Source organism: Mastigoproctus giganteus, chromosome 9 (genome assembly GCF_048544385.1).
Source record: "Mastigoproctus giganteus isolate SK-2022 chromosome 9, ASM4854438v1, whole genome shotgun sequence".
NCBI lineage: Eukaryota > Metazoa > Arthropoda > Arachnida > Uropygi > Thelyphonidae > Mastigoproctus > Mastigoproctus giganteus.
The window spans coordinates 28,159,941-28,185,317 of record NC_143583.1 but is presented as its reverse complement, the minus strand read 5'-3'; the positions used below and the strand labels follow the sequence as shown (position 1 = coordinate 28,185,317).

The following is a 25,377-nucleotide window of genomic DNA, read 5'->3' as shown; positions in this document are numbered from 1 at the left end:
GAGGTGCTTGGTTACCAAGCTCTGTAGCCCACTTATATGAAGTCCTTCCTCATATGGTCACCCTTTTGTCGATCTCACAGTGCAAGTTTGGACCCGTTCTTGGATCCTTTCAAGAAGTTCTATCCATTCGACACTGCTCAGAAAACTTCATATCTGTCCGTATTGTAACTCCCAGATCCCTTTCTTCCTCTGTTGTTTTTAATTCAATTCCACTAAGTGTATAATTTATTTTGGAGTAGCTATTCCCCAAGTATAAGACCTTGCATTTTGCTGCATTAAAACACAGCTGCCACTTTTCTGACCATACTTGCAGCCTTTTCAAGTCATCCTGAATGAGCACTGTTTGGTACGGATCATTAACTATTCAACCAATCTTTATGTCGTCAGCAAATTTTATCATCAAGCCTTCTCATCCCATCGTCAATGTCATTTATGAAAACGAGAAACAAGAGTGGTCCAAGAACTGATCCTTGGGGGACCCCACTTCTGACTTTACACCAATCTGAAGAATATCCATTAACCACAACCCTCTGCCTTCTGTCCTGCAGCCACCCAGCAGTCCATCATAGAATTTTTCCAGTAATCTCAACAAGTTCCAGCATATACAATAACCTCTCATGAAGGACTGAGTCAAATGCCTTGCTAAAATCCAAATAAACTATGCAGAAATTGTTCCCTGCATCCAGCTCATGAGTAACTGTGTCAGAATAGCTTACTAAGTTAGTTAAACATGATTTTCCCTTAACAGAACTGAATTGTGTGTTATTCAGAATGCCATATCGGTCTAAATGTCCCTGGATTGCACTCTTAATCATTGTTTCTAAGATTTTTCCTACACTAAAGTCAGACTAACTGGTCTGTAGTTACTAATTTCACTCTTAGAACTGCCTTTATGTATTGGTGATATGTTAGTACTTCTCCAGTCCAAAGGAGTCTCTCCCAAGTCCAAAGATGCTCTCATAATTAACTTCAGTGGTTGAATACGCTCTCTGGCCTCCTTCCAAATTACTGGGTATATGCCATCAATTCCAGGAGTTTTACTTGCCTCTATGCTTGAAAGTTTTTCTAATAAACAGTCATCTGTAATTTTGAAATCACTAATTTCATATGACTTAGCCTCACTTGTATATCTTGTTCTCAGCATGAAGGTCTTTCTTCAGTAAAGACAGATGCACAGTACCTGTTCAATTCATCCGTAACATCAGCTGGGTTATACTTTCCTACAACCCAGTGCACAAGGCTCCGATCTGATTTGCTTTTTCCTTCTTTGTCATCAAGCCTGATGACAAGAAAGAAAAAAATTGATCATGTCCACCTAGTGGGTCTTTTGTTTGTAGATTCTTAATGTATGAAGGGTTACTGCTCACAAGCAGATCAAGAGTATTCCTTTTTCTTGTTCTCTCTCTAACATTCTGGTGTAGGAAACAGTTATCCAATAAATCCTCAAAAGTATTGCTGCTATGTGAGTGATCAATACACAAGGTCCAATCAATATCTGGAAAGTTAAAGTTACCCATTATAAGGCATTCTGAGTTACTGGTTCGCTCTATATGTTTGTACAGTTGTTCATTATACCCATCATAGTCATTAGGCCTATAGCACACTCCTACCCCTGATAGAGTGTAAATTGATATTTCTTTGACTTCCCCTTGACATATGCATGGAAGAAGGATGCTATAATGATATTGTTTTCAAAAAGAAATCCATTAGGAATAGTAATATTATGCATTTTTCAAAAATAATTGCTTCATAATTTGCATGTTCTGTTCAACCTCAAAATTAGATGCTTATAGCATGGAAATTTATGAATATTTGTGGACATTTTTCTTGGTCAGTAATTCTGTTAACACTGCAAAGTTAAATATATTGGTAATGTCAAATTAAGAAACAAATTGTAATCTTAGTAGCTGCATGCTGATTTTCACACCCAACACTTAGAAACTTAAAACAGAAGTTGCAAAGCCTGGGTATTCAAAAGTAGAGAAATGAAATGAAATACTGAATATATATTGCTGTTTTTTTTGTGAAAATTATTCATTGTAAAGAAAGGAAACAGACATGCTCAACATTGCTGATCTGGGCATTTACAATAAATTTTTTTTATGAACTGGGAGTTGGGATTGGAGAAAGGGAAGTTGCTGAAACTACTTGAAATTTATAAACAGCTTCTGTAGTGTAAATAGCTGTTTGGCAGTATTAGCATTAGTAGAGGCATCTGATGCAAGAAAGCAAGCTTATGCAGCATCAGCCAAAAAAAAAAAAATAAATAAAATAAATAAATAAAAAAATAACCACTTCCACTTCACCCCTCTGTTCGTTCGAAATACCTGTCCAGCTGAGCCTTAAACTTATTTAGGCTATCAACTTTTGGTCCTTGAGGTTGTCACAGACATTCTCTCAGATATGCCAGACAAGCTGTTCTTGTTACCTGGGAGTCTAAAACGCTGATGGAACTGATATTCGGGTGACACTCAAGTCAAGTGGACCCAATTTCGGCGAAGTCCGGACGGTCTATGACAGCCAAATCCTCTGCTTGCACCTTCACGATGGTGGGACTGTTAGTAATCCTGGGTATAACTTTCATGCACAAGTACATGGTGGGTGACCACCCAGGTGTGAACCAATGTAAGCAGGGGTCGAGGTGTGGCGCCCACACCACATGGAGGAACGCCGCCCCTCTATGTTACCAGGCAGTACTAGGTGGTAGATGACTCTCATCAACCGGTGAAATACCACCACTTTGCTTATTGGAGGCTTGAAGTGGTGGAACCCATGTTTAGTCTCTAGAGCTAAGTTCCGGCCAACCCTTCCCTATCTCTTCCATCACGCAGTATGATTGATGATTTTTGAGGTTATGATGAATGTCGTGGCGAGATCCAATATTCCTTACATTTCGAGGGTACAGCTCTAAAACGGTGTTCGCAGGCCGGCCGCTAGATAGTACACCGGACCAAACCTATTGGTAACTCTCTAGGAGGCTTCCGGATCAGCTAGTGTATAATCTTGCTACCTCTACTCTGCCAGATAGTGACTGGAGGGAGTCCGAGTAGTGTGTATGCGGGGAGCATTGTCGAGGCCACGTTATGTCAAGGATCTGGGTATATTCTGACCACATGTACGCCATATCCAAAAATTTCATTACTTCATACAGCATGTCCCACCCACTTTTTCTTACTATTGAATACACCATGAATTGTCAAAATAATAGAGCAAGCTTATCTGCGAAAAGACCTAAACCTCCCAAGGACTTCCTAATTCATTTCACAAATATACGTGGTCTCAATTCCAATCTCAACGATGTACATTTCCACTTGCAGTCTTCCAAACCCCATGTACTTTTTCTGACTGAATCTCAGTTATCAGTTGATTCAACTACTGCTCATCTCAGATGTCCAAATTATTTGCTGTATGATTCCTTTCGCCTCAAAGGTGGTACTTGTGCATATGTCCGTTCTGATATTCCCTGTCAGAGACTTGGCAATTTGGAATCTCCTCTCTTTGATCTTCTCTGGCTTAAAATCTCTCTACCTCATTGTGTAAAATTCATCTGTTGTCTCTACCGTTCTCCCAACTCCACTAATCACTTGGAGCTCTTTGACTTCCTCTCTTTGCAACTTGACTTTCTCCAGTCCAACTTTCCTAACAGTGAGGTAATTTTCCTTGGTGATTTTAACGTTCACAACTCCAGCTGGCTTCCATTTTCTAGTCACACCGACCCAGCAGGTCGAGATGCTGAGGCTTTTGCAATTACTAATGACCTAGCACAGATTGTTCATTTACCTACAAGAATACCGGACAATCCTAATCATACAGCCAATACGCTTGATCTTTTTCTCACAAACAACCCTTCTAAGTACAAGGTTGAAGTGAGAGGTCCTTTAGGCACTTCAGATCACAACTTGGTGATTGTCTCTTCTCCAATGGAACCTTTATCTCATGGCTATTCCCAACCTCGTATTGTTTGGCATTACAAGAATGCAAAATGGGATGACCTGCGAGACTTCTTTTCTTCTTTTCCTTGGTCGGATTACTGTTTCAAAACTTCTGATGTCAACGTTTGCTCAGATCGTGTCAGTGAAATTATTCTTGCAGGAATGGAATCCTTTATCCCACACTCCACTTTAAAATCTCGTCCTTTATCTAAACCTTGGTTTTCCAATAAATGTGCTAAGGCTGTCCAAGAGAAGAATGTTGCATATCGTAATTGGCTTGTTTCTAATTCTTCAGTTTCATTTTCTGCCTACACCAAAGCTCGCAACAATTGTAAAGCAGTTATTAATCAGTCCAAACTAGAGTTTGAACAGGCTAAGAGTAGAAAACTTGCTTCTTGCCCTAATGGTAGCCGAGCATTCTGGTCTCTTGCCAAAGCTATTGGCCGCAACTTTTGCCCATCTCTGCTCCCACCTCTGTCCAAACCAGATGGTTCTGTTGTCACTTCAGCCAAGGATAAAACTGACCTGCTAGCATCCCATTTTCTTTCCAGCTCATGTATTAATGATCTTGGTAAAACACCTCCCACCATTCCTAACACGCTCCATTCAATGCCTCCTGTGGTCTTCCGTCAAAAGGATATCAGAAGGATTTTGATGAATCTTGATGCTAAGAAAGCTCCAGGTCCTGATGGTATTTCTCCACTTGTTCTCAAAACCTGTGCTCCTGAACTTACTCCTATTCTTTGCCGCCTTTTTTCACTTTCTTATTCCAAAGGTGTTTTTCCTTCTGCTTGGAAATTTGCTCATATCCAGCCAGTTCCTAAAAAGGGTGACAAATCCCTCCCATCCAATTATCGTCCCATTGCAATTAATTCTACTCTTTCTAAAGTAATGGAGAAATCAATTAACCACCAACTCTTAAACTACCTAGAAACCTTCCGTCTGATCAACGATTGCCAGTATGGATTCCGTCAGTGTCGATCCACTGGTGATATTCTGGCCTATGTTACCCATTTATGGACTAATTCAATGGAAAGGTTCGGTGAAACACAAGTAGTTGCTCTTGACATCTCAAAGGCTTTTGATCGTGTTTGGCATAAAGGTCTTCTAAACAAGCTTCCATCTTATGGTTTGCCAACTGTTTTTAGTAATTGGGTATCCAGTTTTCTCTCTGATCGCTCACTGAGGGTGATGGTAGATGGCTCTCTGTCTTCTGACTTCTCCACTAATGCCGGTGTCCCCCAAGGTTCAGTTCTTTCCCCCACTCTTTTCCTCTTGAATATCAATGACCTTCTTCCATTGACTGGAAATCCTATCCATAGTTTTGCCGATGATAGCACATTGCATTCAACTTTCCATTTTGAGAAACCTTGTCCAGCTCAATCAGCTTCAAGTTCTCGAAAATCTGCTGCCAATTCCTTAAATGCCGATCTTCAGGTAATTCTCCAGTGGGGCAAAGACAACTTAGTTGATTTCAACCCTTCTAAAACTCAATCTTGTCTTATATCTCGCAAAAAGGATTCTTCTGCTCCTATGCTTATCTTTAGTGACACTCTGATTTCTAGGCAAAATGATATAACTCTTTTGGGGATTACCCTGACTTCTAATCTCTCTTGGCACAAGCAAATTACAAATATTGCTTCCTCTGCATTTAAAAAACTTGGTTTTCTCTTTCGCTCTCGGCGTTACTTTTCTTCCAAACAGCTGCTCACTCTGTATAAATCGCAAATCCGCCCTGCCATGGAATATTGTTCCCACATCTGGGGTGGTGCCCCCAAAACCTCTCTCAGGCTTCTTGATTCCATTCAGAAGAGGGCAGTTAGGTTAATTAATGATTCATCTCTAACAGAGTCTCTCCACTCGCTTTCTCATAGACGCACTGTTTCTGCTGCATGCCTCTTCTACAGATACTTCCATGGGCACTGTTCTTCTGAATTGGCTTCTATAATTCCCGCTCTCTCTTTCAAAATAGTCCAAACACGTGCCGCCACCAGCCAACATCCATTTACTGTCCAACTTCAAACCCACAGAACCAACTTTTCATCTTCCTCATTTATTCATTCAACTGCCGTTTTCTGGAACAACCTTCCTTCATACGTATTTCCTGAAAATCACAATCTACAGAAGTTCAAGTCCAATATCAACAAATATTTTCTTTCGTCTTCTCAACCTCCAACCCAAGCACGGTACTAAGTACTATAGGTTCTAATACCTCTCGTGTTTGGGGTTCTCATAAAAAAAAAAAAAAAAACTTTCACGACAAGGGATGGAAGTCTATTCCACCACCAACCACCTGCTGGCTAGAGGCAAATTTCCTCACGTCTATCCTACATCTGTCTTTTCTCAATTTGAGAAAATGGTATGGTAAATTTTGGTAGAATTCTAGAATTGAGTGTCCTGTTTATCATTGGTGCCTTTGCTAGAATGGTATTCTCTCTCTCTCTCTCTCTCTCTCTCTCTCTCTCTCTCTCTCTGCCAGGTTACTTGTGTTGTTATTTTGTTAGTTTAGGAAGTTGACTTTTGCATGGTGCATTGTCATGCTCACTAAACAAAACATTATAGTTTCAGCAAAGTTAATTTCATAGGGGTTCAAGTATATTCAAAATTTTCAAGTATTTTCAATAGGTTTTATTAGAGTATATGATTATTTAATAGTATTAAAATTATAGATGTGAGAAAGCCTAATGTAGCTGCTTTCAGAAAAATGGTTGCCTCTTTAGTTGTATAATTACAGTAATCATAGTATGCTACTTCAAGAAGATCTAGTTAAACTAAACAGGTGGACTGAAAAGTGCCAATTGATAAATGCAAAGTACTGCATGTGAGTAGCAGTGATCCCAGAATAACATACTGTTTGGGTAGTTGATAAGGAAAAAGTTCTAGGGTTAATTTATGCAGTCTGACATAATCCCTGAGCAGTAAACAGGCTGCTGGAACAGCCTGTGGGGTCCTGCCAACGAAATAAATGAAATGAAATACAGGAAAAGTGAAAGGATATACAGGAACATTGCTAGCAGAGGCAAAGAGATAATTATCTCATTTTACAAAGCAGTGGTTAGAACAAATGTGGAATATTGCATACAGGTTCGGAAACCTCATTTTAAGAAGGATAATAAGTCTATCAGAAAGAATGCAGAGAGGAGCAATAAGATTAGTTGGGGGGGGCACCAAAAGATATTCTTACCAAGAAAGACTAGGTTTTTGTAAATAGCAGTTACACACGAATATAAATTTAATTTGAAAAAAAAAAAAAAAAAAAAGGATGGCTGCAGAATAGATATAGGAAATTGCATTCAGCCAAAGAGTAACTGATTATTGGAATAAACTTCCTTCTAGTGATGTGGGAGTGGGTAGTTTGAATAAATTTAAAGAAGATGCAGAAGGTAATTATTAATTTTTTTGAAATTGTTATTGTTATTTTTTGGATGGTTCATTGCTTCCTTCCATCATGTTGCCCATACTATTATTAATTTATTTCTTCATTTCATTTATCAGACTCCTCTGTAAATCTATATAAGTTCTCCAACTCTACAATTCTAGGTGGAAACTTATTCCAGTTGTTGACCAAAGATATTTTAAGGTAAATTGACATATGTGTAACCTATTTTTTGAAATTAATCCTCTACTGAGAATATTGGTGTAAATGTCCAGCAAAATGACTTAAAAATGAAAATAACTATTAAAATGACTTCAATGTGGATTTTAGTTTTCATTCATTATTGACTTCAGTTTCAATCTGCATCATTCATTGTTTTGTTATTGAAGAAGTTTGTCAATGAAAATATCAGTGAACATACTTTCTTAATCTGAGTTTCATAATTATATGCAACTGTTAAAATGAGGTTTTAGTGATTATTATAATCCCTTGCATCCAGTTGTAGAATCTTCATGTTTTATAGCAATATCTCCAATTTATTATGAGCACTGGCTTCACATTTTATTGGAGCATCTGGCTGGCATCCAGTTGTCAAAGAACATGAGCTTTTCATTTCAAAAATAAGAGCAGATGCACATGTCTAAAGTGTTCCAGAGAGGGGGGGGGGAGGTATTTTAAAAAAAATTATTAAATATACATTTTCATTATACAAAATGGATTTTTCACTGTTGTGGTCACAGTAAATTGATGTTAAAGGCGGCATTAAGAAGTTAACAGTTTTGAATTATTTCTTGTTGGTTTTTAGGGTTATAAAATGGGTCTCTCTTTTTTTTTTTTTTTGAGAATGTGACTGCTTTATGAAAAAAAATTTATGCACACACTGTTGGGTTAAATATATTAGTTTTCAATTTTAGTTTTTTTGATAATTTGATCGTAAATCAGGATTTGACCAGTCAACAGAGCCCATTTTATTGTTTTTCAGATCATTTGTAGCATAAACAGGTATAATTGATTTTTTTAATGTTGATTCCATAATACGACAAATCAAAGGACACTAAAAAGAAATTGTTTGCAAAATTTGTGAAGTTAAACATTTGGGTGAATAGGGTTTTTTTTTTTTTTGAAGATTTGGAATATATGCAGTACATATTACAGAATTTTTTCCATACAATCCTGCATCCATAAAGTAGATAGTGTTGTAAAGACAGCAATACAGTTACTGAAAAAGTGGTTCAGGAAGTACCACAAAATTCTGAAAATTACCTATGATCTCTGTAAGAAAATTATAAATGATCTCTACACAGGCTGAATCACTTAAATTTCCACATTTCCATTTTGTTTTACCTGTGCACCATGCTGCTAACAAAACATCTTTAATGACATGTTAAGGAATAAAATAATTTTTTAAAAAATTAACCTCTTGCTATTGATCTAGTAGTTTTTTTGATCTATTGATCTAGTCTTTCATAGTTTTAATGAATAGCAAATGTCTCCATTTGCCATTCTATTCGATTTCATTCGAAAAAAAGTCGACATCTCCTCCTAGCATCAGAAGTTGGAGTTGAACCTTTGAATCTCAATCATAATTGCAAATCATCTTTACAATACTGCATTACTTATCACAACCATTGCCTTAAGATATCTTTTCTCATCATCAAGACAAATAATGAAATTTTCATGTTCAAAAGGTTGAGGTCAGTGGTCGTTTTCTGGCATTTAGATGATTTCTGATATAGGAGATTTGACTGCATCAATACTGAATGCATAATTTTGGAACACTACCAAAACAAGAGATTATGCCAACAAATAGTTTCATGTGGGCCACCAGAAATGGTGTGCTGCCAAAAGATCAATTACATGTCTCAGGAAAATATTGTTTTTATATTGCAAGATAATGGGTTTTATATTGCAAGATAATGCCTACCTACCGGTAATTGGATTTTTTCTTTGAAACATTTAATTGAATTTCTTGTAATATTGCATGGCGGAGGCAGCCTTTTGCATTCTGATCCACAGTCTTCAGTAAGCTAGTTTACACCAGAGATATGTATTAATCCCCCCCCCCACTATCAGTTGGTTATAATCCAGAAGGTCAGGAAGCCTAATATGAACTAAACATTTATCTGTTAATCATATCATGTTTTTCAAAGCCCATGACACAAAATCACTTGCTGTTCTTTCACCAAAGTAATATTTAGTTGAAAATATGTAATTGCAGTTTGCTTGTAACATGAACTTGCTTATTCAGAGATTGATATGAATCCATACTTTTTACTTATTCATAAGAACACAAATACAAGTGTACAGAAAAAACTGATTATTCCCTAACATAAATACAGGGTTCATTCTATAAATCATGAGCAACACCAAATATTTACCAAAATTTTGCATTCATTGAAATTTTATTACGCATTTAAAAGTAGTCAGTGCACCTCTAAATGGTACCAACAGTTGTATCCATGTCCAAACTGTTGCTGTCAGTCACCAGATAAACATGAAGAATGTGACGATGCAGAGTATGTGTATAGTGGAGCAAGTAAGATGACCCACTTCACTTAATCCAGTTCTTATTTTACATAAAAACTTTGTTAGACATGAGAAAATTATAACAGAAATTACTATTGTCTTATAAACTTATAAAACTTAATTGTTACAACATTCAAATGTTTCTTTCTCAAGATCTACTATATCTATAAAAGAGAACAAATGCTTTCTATATTAATTTCTTTGAACTTATAGACATAACAAATCAAACTATAATGCATCTGAATAAATTAAACCATAAAATAAACTTTTCAAAAAACCATTCGGCTTGTTAAGAAAAGTCTAAATAAATCCCTAGATACATAAAATTGGAATAATTAAATTAAACATAATTAGGAGCGATATATCTGAAAGACAGACATCTAGTTTCATATGTCTGTCTTAATTTCAGCTGTCTCTCTTAAGAGGCATACCTGAAATTATATAAATTACATTTATTTAGTTTTAGGTATCTCTTAATTATGTTTTAGTGTAATTATTCCAATTTTGCTTATCTATAGTTTTATTTAGATTTTTTTCCCTAAGTTCAATGGTTTTTGCAAAGTTTGTTTTATGATTTAATTTATTCAGATGCATTATGGTTTAAGTTGTTATGCAATGGTCGTAACTCAAAGAAATTTATGTAGGAAACATTTTTTCTATTTTACATATATAGTGGGCCTTGGGAAAGGAGCATTTGCCCAGTGTTCCAATTGGCATTAGCATTAGTAGAGGCATATGATGCAAGAAAGCAACCTTACATTATTTAAGCTATCAACTTCCACAACAGATGAAAGTTCGTTCTAACAATCAACCACTCGCTAGCTAAAGGCAAATTTCTGCAGATCTATTTTACAACTGTCTTTCCTCAGTTTGAATTTATATCCCCTCAGGTGTGTAATCTGAGCAATAGGAAGAATTTCACCAGCATTAAGCTTGTTTAAACCTTTCAAGACCTTATAGACCTAATCAGATCACCTTGCAGGTGCCTAGTCTCCAGATGCTCCAATTTGCAGAACTTAAGCCTTTCTTAATAAGAGCAAAGCTTGTTGCCCTTCTTGGTACTCATTTCAGCAGCTCTATATCCTTCTTAAAATGAGGCCTCCAGACCTGTATGCAGCACCCAGGTGTGACATGACCATTGTCTTACACAAGGGGATAATCACCTCCTTATCCCTTCTAGCTAAATTCCTGTGTAATTGACAAGACCCTATGAGCTACTCTTGCAGCCCATCTGCACTGTTCAGAAAACTTCATATCTGACTGCACAGTTACCCCAAGTCTTTTTCATTCTCCACTACCCCGAGTGTAGTACCACACAGTTGGTATGTTACGCTTGGGTTTCTGCTACCCATATGCAGTAATTTGCACTTGTCAATGTTAACCTTCAGTTGCCACCTCTCAGCCCATCTGCTCAACTTTCCTAGATCCTTTTGCAGTAGCATACTGTCATTAACGACCCTACCAACCTTCGTATTGTCTGCAAACTTGGACATTAAGCCTGATATACCTTCATCAATATCATTGATAAATACAGAAAACATTAATGGGCCCAACACAGAACTCTGGGGGGACTTCACTAATAACATTAGTCCATGAAGAGCAGTGTCTATTGATTACTGCTCTCTGTCTTCTCCCACTCAACCATCCCTTTATCCATAGCAGCAACTTGCCCTTAATGCCATACTGCTCCAATTTGTACAGTAGTCTTCCATGTGCAACAGTATCAAAAGCTTTCTTGAAATCCAAGTATATGATATCAAAATTATTTTTGGCATTCAGTTCCTTTGTGACCATATCATGGTATCCAATCAGATTGGTCAGACAAGACATCCCCTTAACAAACCCATGCTGTGTCTGAGCTATAACTGCAGTCTTGTCTAGACGATCCTGCAGTGCTTCTTTAACCAGTGACTCCATTTCCTTATTTTTTCTTATTTTCCCGGAAAGGGGAAAATAAGGAAAATAATAATTAAGAACTTCATATGAGAAGTAATAGCATATTGGTGGCAGCATCAGGAATGCAATATTACTGTATTGGAGAGTTGTGCAATGATTGTTATTTTTGAGAGGAGTGAACATTATTATTTTTTTTGCTTGTTTGTCTGCTGATTTCTGGTGCATGTGTAATCTGTTGGGTACCATTTAGAAGTGCGTGATGAATCAATTGCCTATAACAAATTTTTCATGAATGCAATAATTTCAAAATAGTTTTATGTTACCATCATTTATCAAACCACTTATGTAACTTTGTTTCTGTTACTATATAACAGAAATGATGTCTCCTAAGGAGTGATTCTTCATAGCTCTGAAAGCTTACCAAGGAATAATTCTTTCCATTTAAAATAGTAATCTTGTTTGCAAATTCAGAAATGATAAGCATGATAAATTAATATTGATAATATTCCTTTTCTGTGGCTGCATAAGTTATGTTAACAGGGAAGAATATATTTGCATTTCCTTTACATATATTTACATCACAAGGAAAGAGTAAGAAGTATTATGTTTCTGTAATTTGCATCAAAACTACTGCACTCATATTATGCTCAGTTGATGAGTGTATAGACTTTACCTCATGTTTTAACATATAGTAATAAATATTTTAGATTCAGAGTACCCATGTCCAGCCATCAGTAACTACAGCACATGTCATTCATGGTAGCACTCCTTTATCTCAGATTGGAGCCAGCCCCACTGCAGTTGCTCAGGAACCAAGAGTCCAGCCTATTGGTTAGTAAGCTATGCATGTTATCATTAAAAAGTTTTGCCTGATGTTTATGTTTGTAGATAGAAATTGATTAATGCTTGCCCTTATATAAGTAACAAAATTTCTTAATGAAATGCTTCTTTGCAAAGTTTGTGCACCCCCTTTTTTTTCTGTCTGCTATCAATCAAAAAATGTGATCATCACCACAGCTTGCTTTTTTGTGATACAGCCTGTTAAATAAAATAGATTATATCAAACTCTATAGGCATTTTACTAAATTATTATTTATGCTCAGCTTTTGTGAGATTTCATTATCCCAGTTCTTGCAAATTAATATAGATTAACCTTGCAATTAATATAGATAATAAGTTGCATGCAGTTTATGATTAGATTTTTTTTTTTTTTTGTTTATATCGCATGCTTATTTATTTTTGATTGGTGTCATTGCACTGTTGGCATTAAGTAATATGCATTCTTCACCACTTCATTGAAAAATCCATATCGTCTAGAAACAGAGCAATTCTTACATAAAAAAAAAAATCATATGCAAAGTATTTATGAAGCATACTGGCTGTGGTGTATGGTAACATGATTATTCACAGGTATACACATTGTAAAATAGTGAAAATCTGCATGCGCCCCACAAAAAGAATGGCCCATTTTTAACTAAGTAGTGTGTGTGTGGCTGCCAAAACAAATATTGTTAATGCTTCTTTTGCTCTATGTCCTGGAGCATAAACAGAAACTGCATGGATATATCATGTATTGAAAATGTTTCCTTTATACAACCCCCCCCCCCCTGCATACACTAGCATATTTTTTATAATGCAAAGAACCTGATAATAAAATTTTGTAAGAAACTGACAATTCAGGTTAACAACACCCTAATGATGGTACAGGGATCAAAAATTATTAGCTTTTGATAAATTTTAGTATTCATCTTCTGACATCTACTTGTGAAATCTAGACTTATATACACTGTGTCACCGAATGTGTATGGTCCAGTTCTCAGTGTTATTTGAATGGTTTAGTTGAAAAAATAAAGCTTTGTGTATTTTGAAGCTGTATCTTAGGATGGTCAACATGACCTTTATCTATTTCTCAATGTTATGAACAGGGTGATATTCAGTACTCTGATATGTGGAAATCACTTTTGAGAAAAAGTAAAATCTCATGAGAGTATAATGGGTTTGTCACCTGTCACTCATTTGGAAAAGTCTGGTTCAAATAACATCAGAGTTTAGAAGAATTCCTGAAGGTCTTTTTACTCAGGGCTACATTTAGCTGATTTTAGGTAGAGGAAGTAGCTTTCCCCCCATGTAATATTTATTTTTCAGCCCACTTACAGATTGGGTCTTCAGCCCAAACTTGTAATGATTACACATAGAACCATATCAGTTCAGTGCACTATGACAGAGTAGTCAGTGTGCCAAGAACTTTTAAAAGCATGCAAACAAGAAAAAGTAAAGGCCAAGTTGATCACTCTAAATATACAGCTTTATTTTTCCAGCTGAACTCAAACAACTTGGAGCATCTATACATATTTTAGAGCATCAAAGAAAGGGCAATTCACAGTGCAACCATTCCTAAGAATCTGATTTCTTCAAAGAATTCCTCAGAACTCCTTCAAAAACTGGATCAAATATAACACAACCAGTGGGACTAAGTGAGCTTAAACATGAGCTCGGTATTCACTAATTTCCTCCCCCTTCTTGAAGTTCGATCTGTTTTAAGCTGTAATTACTCTGAAAGTGCTCTTGATACTCCTCACTTGAGCATACAATGGTCTAGCTATTACTAACTGGAAGATGGATTTTATAATAGGAGAGGGACAGAAGAGAAAGTTTTATAATTACAGTTAGAAGTGAACATGGTGCCAGAAGATGGCAGATCTATTCTTGTTGGAGGCAACAGAAGAAGTCATCAAACCAAGTAGTGATTTCAACTGGTAGTACCAAAATATTTTTTTGTTTTCATAAGAGCATTACTTTTCTACAATATTTAAATCGGATAGATGTTTACCTTGTTTAATTTCAAGTTTATCATTGTATGACAGAAAGGTTTCTTTATGTAAATAAATTATTTATCTTATTTATTGCAAATAAATGCTAACAAATATGCTGGACTAGAAACTGGAGCCAATTTTGCTGCAGCTCAACTTTGCCATACTTCATCCAGTAGAGAAGAGAAGAGAAGTATTGCTATGCATATGCCTGGGTTATTTGCTGAATGGACTCAGTGAGAGCCAAATTTAAAGTGGCACATCACTTTGTTCTTGACTTACAATTATGATTATATAACATTTAATCATTTATAACATTGGTTATAAATATAAAGTGAATTCAAATTGGTAATAAACAAAATAAATATAAATCAGTAATAAACAAAAGAAATATTAATAATAAATGTAAAAAAACGTATTTTATTTTTTTTAGCCTGGCTATTCCAAGGCCCAGTGGCATTTTATAGCCAGCCATCGCTGATTAAACCTTTATCTATTATATTGAGAATATAATAGATAAAGGTTATAATAATAGATATAATAGAATATAATTGAAACAGAATCCTTGGATTCAAATGAAGTCCATATCATTTCCTGATTGCAAAGTCTCTCCTATTTACAAAGGAGGGTTCAAGGGTGAAATGAATAACTAAGGACCTGTAATTTTAACTTCTCTGCCAGGAAAGATTATGGAATCTTTAATTAAGAATACAAATACAAATGTAAATGATCTATATCTTAAAAAGCTAATGAACTTTTTAAAATATAGATCAAAATGGAACTCAAAATAACTGGTGACTTTAGTACTGAAAAAGAAAGATGCTTGGGATGATTATAAATTATCAGGGAATCTTGATTCGTACAGTAAATGTAAATTAATCTGTAATAAAGTTACTTGGGAGGCTAGGCATGTTGAGGGAGAGGAATCCTTAGCTAAAAATTAAGAGGAATCCTTAGCTAAAAATTTTAAAAAAATTATGAGGAATCCTTAACTAAAAATTAAAAGAACAGTAGCAGAGAACTAGGGAACTCTTTGCAAAGTTCAAACTTTGGACCAAAATGGATATCAAGTGAGCTTAGTGGCCAAGAAGAAAAATAGATAGGATGATTGTAAATTGTCACAGGATACAGAGTCCTACAGTAAGTATAAACTAGTCTTTAATCAAGTTACTTGGAGCAGAGGTAGGCAGATAAACTACCTCTGGCTAAGAATGCAAAGAGTAGCAAGGAATTCTTTAAAAATGTTAACACTAAAGGGAAAGGGTTGAATCATGTTGGTCCACTGGATATAAAGGCGATAACTGTTGATGATTCTGTACAGATTGCTGATAAACTGAATTAATATTTTGCATCTGCACTCACACATCAAGTTTTTAGAGATAGGGTTAGCAGAAGTCTATCTAATATGAATTGGGAGTTAAATAATTTTATAATAACAGAAAGGAAGGTGGAAGAAGAAATTGCTGCAGCTAAAAGGGAACAGAGTACCCGAGGTTGATGAAATTTATCCAATTATATTAAATGAATCTGTAAAAGATGTAATTAAACCTTTTGGCTATAATAATATTTAGAACATGCTTAGATTCAGAAGTCCCCAGGTTGCAAATGTGCAAATGTATCTCCTATTCACAAGGGAAGTTTAAAGGGTGAATTGGGTAACTACAGACTTGTAAGTTTGACCTCTGTGCCAGGGGAAAATAATGGGATAAATTGTTAAAGAAGTAATGCAAGATCATATTGTTAGGAATGGAACAATAAGGCAATTACAGAATGGATTTATTAAAGGTGACTAATCTTATTAGCTGTTATGAGATCATTACAAAGGAACTGGATGCAAAGAATAATTTTGACATGATATACTCAACAAAGCCTTTGATACTGTATCGTGTATGATTGTTGTATAACTTGGAGCAATGTGGAATTAGGGGAAAGTTACTATTATGGATAAAGAGATGGCAAGTGTTAAGAGACCAAGAGAAGTTATAAATAGCCACTGCCCTTCATTGATTAATGTGTTGAGTGGAGTACCAAATGGGCCAGTGTTGAGCTCCTTATTGTTTCTACTATTTATTAGTGATGTTGATGTAATATTTACAATATTAATGTCTAAGTTTACTGATGACACAAAGGTGGACACAGTGGTTAATTTCAGTAATTTGGTATGCTACATTAAGATTTAAACAGAACAGATGAGCTGAAAAGTGGTAACTGATATTTCATATTAATAAATGCAATGTACTGAATTCATATAATATATGAATTCCAGAATAATATAGCATTTGGGTAGCACCAAACTGAAGGTAGTTGATAAGGCCTAGAGGTAATGATAATAAGCTTGTTGATAAGGCCTAGAGGTAATTATACAGTTTGGCATGAAATTCTCCGAGCAGTTTAAACAGGCTGCTAGAACAGCCCATGGGGTTCTGTTAGTGAAATACAGGAATTTTCTCAGCAGGGACAAATAGGTGATTATCCCATTGTATAAGGCAATGGTTAAGCTACATCTGGAAACTGCATACAGCTTTGATAGACCCATTTTAGGAAGGATGCAGAGGAGATTAACAAGATTAATCAGAGACACAAAAGATACTCCTACCCAGAAAGACTTCAGTTCTACAAATTGCATTATCTAAATTAATCACCTGGAAACTAGTCACCTGCAAGGAGACTTGGCTAAAGTGTTTAAAGCTTTAAAAGGATTAAGTAAAAAAATGTTAATGCCATCTTTCAGATGGTTTGCACTTGCATGTGCAAACCATCTGAAAGTTGTGTGCACATGCACACAGACACAAACACAAGAGGGTTGGATGGTTGTTTTTTTTTTTTTTTTTTATAGTGCACTGGCAGCTAAGGCTATAATTCATCAAGTCTGCTCACAGTGAAACATCAATTTAAATTTAAAAAGAATGGTTGAAGAAGACATGGTGTAGAAGTTTGCATTTGCATCCAGCTAAATCAGATTGTTGGAATAAACTTCCACCTTGTTGTTGGATGCCAAAATCTTGTTGAAGAAGTGGGTAATTTGAATAAATTTTAAAAAGTTTTGGATAAATGATTGTTGATTGTGAATGAGGAAATGAAGTATATGTGTGTTTTTTTTTTTGGCTGATGTATAAGCTTTGCTTCCTTGCATCATGTTGCCAGTACTAATACTAGTATTAATACTGATATTAAGACTGTTATACAAGATCATCTGAACAGGAATGAAATGATAAGGGAAAGGGAATCACAGCATGACTTTGTTATGGGGAGATTACATTTAACTAATCTGATTAGCTACTATGTCACAAAAGAACTGGATGCAAAAAATAATTTTGACATAATTTACTTAGATTTCAATAAAGTTTTTGATACAGTACCACGTGAATGATTGTTGTATGAGGTGCTACCCAAAAGTTCTCGAAATGTATTTATAAAGTAAATTAGACTTACCCTGGGTCTTATTTGCCACCATCACCTTCAAAGTAGTCCCCTTGAGGGTGTAAATGCCGATCCCAGCACTTCTCCCATGATTTGAATGCATCCTGAAAGTCTTTCTTTGTCATAGTGTTCAGTACCGCCTGCGATTCGGTTTGGATATCCTCTACACTGTCAAATCTTTGACCGTCTTGATTTTCAGCTTGATTTTCATTCTCGAGAAGAGGAAGAAGTTGCAGGGTGCTAAGTGTGGAAAATAAGGGGGGTGGGGATGATTGTCATGTTGTTGGATGCCAAAAATTGTGCCACAGTGAGAGATGTGTGGCCAGACTCATCGTCATGATGAAGGACCCAATTCTTTGTGCACCACTTCTCTGCTCTGGATGTTTCCTCCTGACCCTTAACCACCTCAGGACATCACAGTAGAACTTTGCATTGATGCTCTGGCCAGGAGGGACAAATTCCTTATTAGCATTAGCATTAGTAGAGGCATTTGATGCAAGAAAGCAAGCTTATGCAGCATCAGCCAAAAAAAAACCCACTTCCACTTCACCCCTCTGTTCGTTCAAAAATGCCGACCGGGCTAGCCGAGTGGGTAAAGTACCTGCCTGGCAACCCAAAGGTCGCGGGTTCGATTCCCGCCTCGGGCTTGGATCAAAGTACTGCAAAAACCTTGGGAGGTGCAATATGGCCACAGAAGTCGATGCGCCAACAACTACTAAATCAAAATCAAAATCAATTGTTCAAAATACCTGTCCAGCTGAGCCTTAAACTTATTTAGGCTATCAACCTCCACCACAAAGGATGGCAGTCTGTTCCACCAACCAACCACCCGCTGGCTAAAGGCAAATTTCCGCACGTCTATCCTACATCTGTCTTTCCTCAATTTGAATTTATGCCCTCTCAGGTGATTTTTCTGAGCTAGAGGAAGAATCCCATCAGCATTGAGCATGCTTAAACCATTCAAGGCTTTATACACCTCTATCAGATCACCTCGCTGGTGCCTAGTCTCCAGACACTGTAATTTGCAAAACTTAAGCCTTTCTTCGTAAGAGCACCCCTTTGTTCCATTCACTAATCTTGTTGCCCTTCTCTGTGCTCGTTCCAGCAGCTCTACATCCTTCTTGAAATGAGGCCTCCAGACCTGTATACAGTACTCTAGGTGTGGCCTGACCATTGCCTTGTACAATGGAATAATCACCTCCTTATCCCTGCTGGAAAAATTCCTGTATATCATTGACAATACTCCATGAGCTACTCTTGCAGCCCGTCTGCACTGATCAGAGAACTTCATATCTGCCTGCACAATCACCCCCAAGTCCCTTTCATTCTCTACCACTGTCAGTGTAGTACCACAGAGTTGATACGTTGCTCTGGGGTTGCTGTTTCCCATGTGTAGTACTTTACATTTGTCAATGTTAAACTTCATTTGCCACCTCTCAGCCCATCTGCTCAACCTTTCCAGATCCTGTTGCAGCAGTGTAGTGTCAGTAGTGTCCTTGACAACCCTGCCAACCTTTGTATCGTCTGCAAACTTGGACATTAAGCCCGATATACCATCATAAATATCATTTATAAATACAGAAAACAATAATGGACCCAACACTGAGCCCTGAGGGACTCCACTAATAACATCAGTCCACGATGAGCAGTGTCCATTGATTACCACTCTCTGTCTTCTCCCACTCAACCACCCCTTTATCCATAGCAGCAATTTGCCTCCAATTATGGATAATCCATAATTATGCATAATCCATAATTATGCATCCAGCAATTATGGATAATCCCGTCAGTGTCCAAAAAACAGATCAACATGGACTTCACATTGCAGGCTGTCTTTGGTCGGGACGAAGATGAGCTCTTCCACTGGGATAATTGTTGCTTGGTTTCTGGGTCATACCCATATACTCAACTCTTGTCACCAGTGACGACCATAGAAAGGAAGTTTTGATCACTCCTGGCCTGTTTTTGAAGATCTCTGCTAACTTTCATGCGATACTGCATTTGGCCTTCACTCAGTAACTGTGGCACGAACTTGGCCGCAGTCCTTCTCATGTTCAACTTGTCTGACAAAATCCGCTGATGCGAGCTGTACGATAGGCCTACAATGCCACAAATGTCGTGGATGGTCTGCCTGCAGCCTTCACAGATCGCTGACCGAACTGTTATGACATTTTGTGGGGTGGTACTCAATGATGGATGCCCAGAGCGATTGTTGTCATTACCTGACATTCAACTGTTTTTAAAATGGTTAAACCAGTATTAGGTCTGCGTCTGGCCTAAAGCATTGTCACCAAAATCTTGTTTCAACTTCTTATGGATTTCTGCTGCTTTATTAGTGGACATAGTTATGCGGTTCCCATGGTTCCCCACAAATCCGTGTTAAGTACTCTGTTAACATTACAAATCCAGTCAGTTTGGGTTGTGTGAGTAGTGTGTTGTTTGACTGGCCTCTTCATTACTGGGAGGCGCGATCACCAGGAAGGAGCCTCCCAGCATCCGTCCACTGGCATGAGGAGCCGGACCAGGGAGTTAAAAGACATCTGACGGGCTGTTCACACTCCTGCAGGAGCGAGAGTGGGGAGGGCCAAGGAAAGAGCAGAGAAGAGACAAGAAAGTGGAAGACAGGGAAGACAGCGGGGATGACAGAGCATAAGCATCGCCCCAGGCAAAAAGGAGCAGGAAGAGTGCTAGGTGCAGTTGTGGGAGTCCTGGAGAAGGACTGTGGGTAGGGAGAATAGAATGGGTAAAGTTCAAATTAAAGAGTCCGGAATCGTCACAATGCAGAATCATGGAGCGGCGTCGACAGGGTTTGCCACGATTTGCAGTTTCATGTCTGGAAGTTTCCGGTGCTGGATATCAGTTGCTGTATCGAGGAGGTTATCCAGGAGTAGTGTTAGGGAGTTGCAGGTGATGCTAGCGATGACGAAAGACCTCGTTGGCATAACTGGTCAGTGCACAGAAGGCATCGTTAGATTCCAATAACTTGGTTTCTGGCCGAAGTGATGAGGTCTAGGAGTAGTTGCGTTCTTAGGTCTAAGTATACATTGCACGAGTGCATCACGTGGTCCCAGTCTTCAGGTTCTCCGCAGGTACAGAGGGCATCCTCAACTAGGCCGATTTCTAGAAGGCATCTCTTGAAGGGCCCATGGCCAGTTAATAGGAAGGAAGTGTAGATGTTAGGGAAGAACCAAGTGGAACATTGTTTGTTGATGTAGGTTACCTCAGGAAGGAAAAGTTTAGTAGTTGCACCAGTTGGGGAGTTATTCCAGTGGATTTGCCATAGGTTTATCAATTCTAGCCACACATGTTTATGTTCCTGTTTGATATCGGTATTGGTACAGATTTGAATAGCGAGGAATTCAGCTTCCTTATTCTTCTTAATAGCATGAGAGAGTCCGATAAAAGTGACATGGAGGTCCAAGGGTAGGTAGCATGTTAGTACCTGTAGGGCGGCAGTTGATGTTGTTCTACATGTGCGGGTAATTTGTAGTAACATAAGTCGTTGAATTTGCTGAATTTGACGTTGTGCATGCACTATAGTCATTCTGTGGTACCATACTGCATCCCATATGTGAAAATTGGTATGAATACTGCTGAATATAGAAGGCGTTGAGTTGGCCCTTTAAGACTCCAGTCCTTGTGGGTAAAGTGTGCTAACATAGTGATGTAATTTTTTATCTTTTCTTTGATTGCTTGGATATGGGGGATGAAAGTTCTCCTGTCGTCCAAAATAGGTACTTCACTGATTGGTAGTTTTTCAGTGGGCTGCTGTTAAAACGTATGGTAGGAGGTCTGGAGAAGTCCAGTTTGCCTTTCAATAGAAGAGTTTTGCTCTTCTCAGTGGAGACTGAGAGTTTATTTTCCATGGCCCATACAGCCAGAGCAGAGAGGAACAACTGCAGCCTCGGTTTCTATGGTGGCACAGGTGGACCCTTGTTGATGATAACCATGTCGTGGGCATAAGAAAGCTGAGTAGTTTGTGGGTGGTCCCTCAGGAGCCAGTCGTCGAGTATCATATTCCATACGGCTGGCCCCAGGATGGAGCTCTGGGGACAGCCTTGGGTCAGATGTTGGGTGATGCAGTGATATTTTGTTTTGATGCTGACCTTGTGGTTAGAGAAGTAGCTTTTAAGGCAGTGGTAGAAATTCCAGGTACAGTTAGCATTAGCATTAGCATTAGCATTAGTAGAGGCATTTGATGCAAGAAAGCAAGCTTATGCAGCATCAGCCAAAAAAAAAAAAAAACCCACTTCCACTTCACCCCTCTGTTCGTTCAAAATACCTGTCCAGCTGAGCCTTAAACTTATTTAGGCTATCAACCTCCACCACAAGGGATGGCAGTCTGTTCCACCAACCAACCACCCGCTGGCTAAAGGCAAATTTCCGCATGTCTATCCTACATCTGTCTTTCCTCAATTTGAATTTATGCCCTCTCAGGTGATTTTTCTGAGCTAGAGGAAGAATCCCATCAGCATTGAGCATGCTTAAACCATTCAAGGCTTTATACACCTCTATCAGATCACCTCGCTGGTGCCTAGTCTCCAGACACTGTAATTTGCAAAACTTCAGCCTTTCTTCGTAAGAGCACCCCTTTGTTCCATTCACTAATCTTGTTGCCCTTCTCTGTACTCGTTCCAGCAGCTCTACATCCTTCTTGAAATGAGGCCTCCAGACCTGTATACAGTACTCTAGGTGTGGCCTGACCATTGCCTTATACAATGGAATAATCACCTCCTTATCCCTGCTGGAAAAATTCCTGTATATCATTGACAATACTCCATGAGCTACTCTTGCAGCCCGTCTGCACTGCTCAGAGAACTTCATATCTGCCTGCACAATCACCCCCAAGTCCCTTTCATTCTCTACCACTGTCAGTGTAGTACCACAGGGTTGATACGTTGCTCTGGGGTTGCTTTTTCCCATGTGTAGTACTTTACATTTGTCAATGTTAAACTTCATTTGCCACCTCTCAGCCCATCTGCTCAACCTTTCCAGATCCTGTTGCAGCAGCATAGTGTCAGTAGTGTCCTTGACAACCCTGCCAACCTTTGTATCATCTGCAAACTTGGACATTAAGCTTGATATACCATCATCAATATCATTTATAAATACAGAAAACAATAATGGACCCAACACTGAGCCCTGAGGGACTCCACTAATAACATTAGTCGACGATGAGCAGTGTCCATTGATTACCACTCTCTGTCTTCTCCCCCTCAACCACCCCTTTATCCATAGCAGCAATTTGCCTCCAATGTCACACTGCTCCAATTTGTGTAGCAGTCTTCCATGTGCAACAGTATCAAAAGCCTTTCTAAGATCCAAGTATATAATATCAAAGTTATTCCCTGCATCCAGTTCTTTTGTGACTGCATCATAGTATCCAATCAAGTTGGTCAGGCAAGACTTCCCCTTAACAAAACCATGCTGTGTCTGAGCTATAACTGAAGTCTTGTCTAAATGATCCTGCAGTGCTTCTTTAACCAGTGCCTCCATTAATTTTCCTGGAACAGAAGTTAAGCTCACAGGTCTATAATTACTTGTGTCAGCCTTTGATCCTCCTTTGTGAATTGGGGTCACATTTGCACATTTCCAGTCTATGGGTACCTCCCCTGAGTCCAAGGAAGCTCTCATAATTATGGCTAAGGGTTTGCTTACTTCCTTTGCTGCCTCCTTTAATATAACTGGATAGATCCCATCCACCCCGGGTGCCTTTCTTGTGTTTATCTTCAACAGTTTCTCCTCCACTTTACTCGCAGTTATTTCAAGATTCTGTAGCTTACTGCTAGAGTTGAATACACCTCTGGCATTCCCCTTGCTGAATAACTCCTCATGTGTGAATGTCGATGCAAAATATTCATTTAGTTTGTTAGCTACCTGAGCAGGATCATCAACAGTTGACCCACCAATATCAAGTGGACCAATCTGATTTATCCCCTTCCTTCTAGAGTTTACATAAGTAAAGAACTCTTTGCTGTTTTTCTTTGCATCCCTTGCCAAGGATTTCTCATAATCTGCCTTCGCCTGCCTAACCTCCTTTGTAACTTGGTTGCATATCAACTTGTATCTATCATAGGCTTCTGTGTCATGTGTTAATTTGTAAGTATCCCATGCATTTTTCTTCTCTGCCATATGCCTCATTAGTTCATCTGACATCCATTTTGGCCTAAACCTTGAACAATATTTCTTAGTTGGTATGTAAAGCCTAGTAGCTTCCAAGATAAGTTCTTTGAATGCTTCCCATTTTGAATTTGCTGTTGGTAACATCATCAGTGCCACCAACTGTATAGTTGGTCCCACTGTATAGAATTTAAATACTGTCTCAGTCCATCGTAGTCGCCTTTACGGAAGCAATAACCCTTCCCTTTACCCCTAATGGTAGTTACCTCTTTCAGTAAATCCCACTTCAGCACACTGTGATCACTGCCACCTAGTGGCTCATTTATCTGCAGATTCTTAATGCATGAAGAATCACTGCTGATAATCAAATCAAGAGTATTACTCCCTCTAGTTGCCTCCCGAACATGCTGATGTAGAAAACAATCATCCAATAAATCCACAAAAGCCCTGCTAGTGTGTGAGTAACCAGCCCCCAAATTCCAGTCATTATCTGGGAAATTAAAATCTCCCATTATAAGACTCTTTGATTTACTGGCCCACTCTATTTCCCTGTACAGTTCCTTATTATACTCATCAGAGTCATTAGGCCTTTTAGAGACTCTGGCCCTCTGAAGAATGCCCAGCCACCACACTGTGTCAAAAACTCCTTTGATGCATAAGTTTCATCTGACTGTTCTGCCACTTTGAGGGTTTTAGATAGAGCATCAATTGTGGAGCACCCTTGTTTGAATCCAAATTGAAGCGAGGATGGCAAACCATTGGCTTCATATCGGGGTTGGAAGCGGGAGAGCAGCAGTCTCTCAAAAACCTTGCCGAGAATGGGAAGCAGCGCAATCGGGCGGTATGCCTTGAGGTACCTGTGGGATCCTTAGGTAAGAGCCTCAGGTTAGCATGCTTCCAACGTGATGGAAAGTTGTCCTCACTCAGACAGGAGTTGAAGAGCTGAAGAAGTATCAGTAGAGCTGTGGCCCAGAGACGTTGCACAGTCTCGCGTTCAATAAAATCCAGACTAGGAGCTTTACCTTTTTTGATTTTTTTTTAATTGCTGCATCGACTTCCTCCTCTGTGAATGGTTCCTCCATAATGTCTGGCTGGAAGCTGGAATTTTGTGCTGCAATCTTCCTGTGGAGATTGCAGCACAAAGTGTCAGAGTTGGTGTTGTCCTGATGTATTAGTTCATCCAGAATCCGGTTGATTGTATCTTCCCAGTGTGTAGTCTCAGATGAGTCATCAGAGCGGACAAAGTTTATGACATCCATGGATCCCAGCTTATTCCTCACGAGTTTGTGGACTAAAC

General features: G+C 38.3%; 1 protein-coding gene across 1 annotated transcript in view; it reads left to right on the top strand.

Moving 5' to 3' along the window:
* LOC150080121 (homeobox protein PKNOX2-like) overlaps positions 1–25,377 on the top strand; it is a 185,829-nt gene that overhangs the window by 115,152 nt on the left and 45,300 nt on the right. Inside the window, exon 7 of the mRNA XM_090380620.1 lies at positions 12,438–12,561. Coding sequence (XP_090236746.1) covers positions 12,438–12,561 — 124 coding nt within the window. The remainder of the gene's footprint in view (positions 1–12,437; positions 12,562–25,377) is intronic.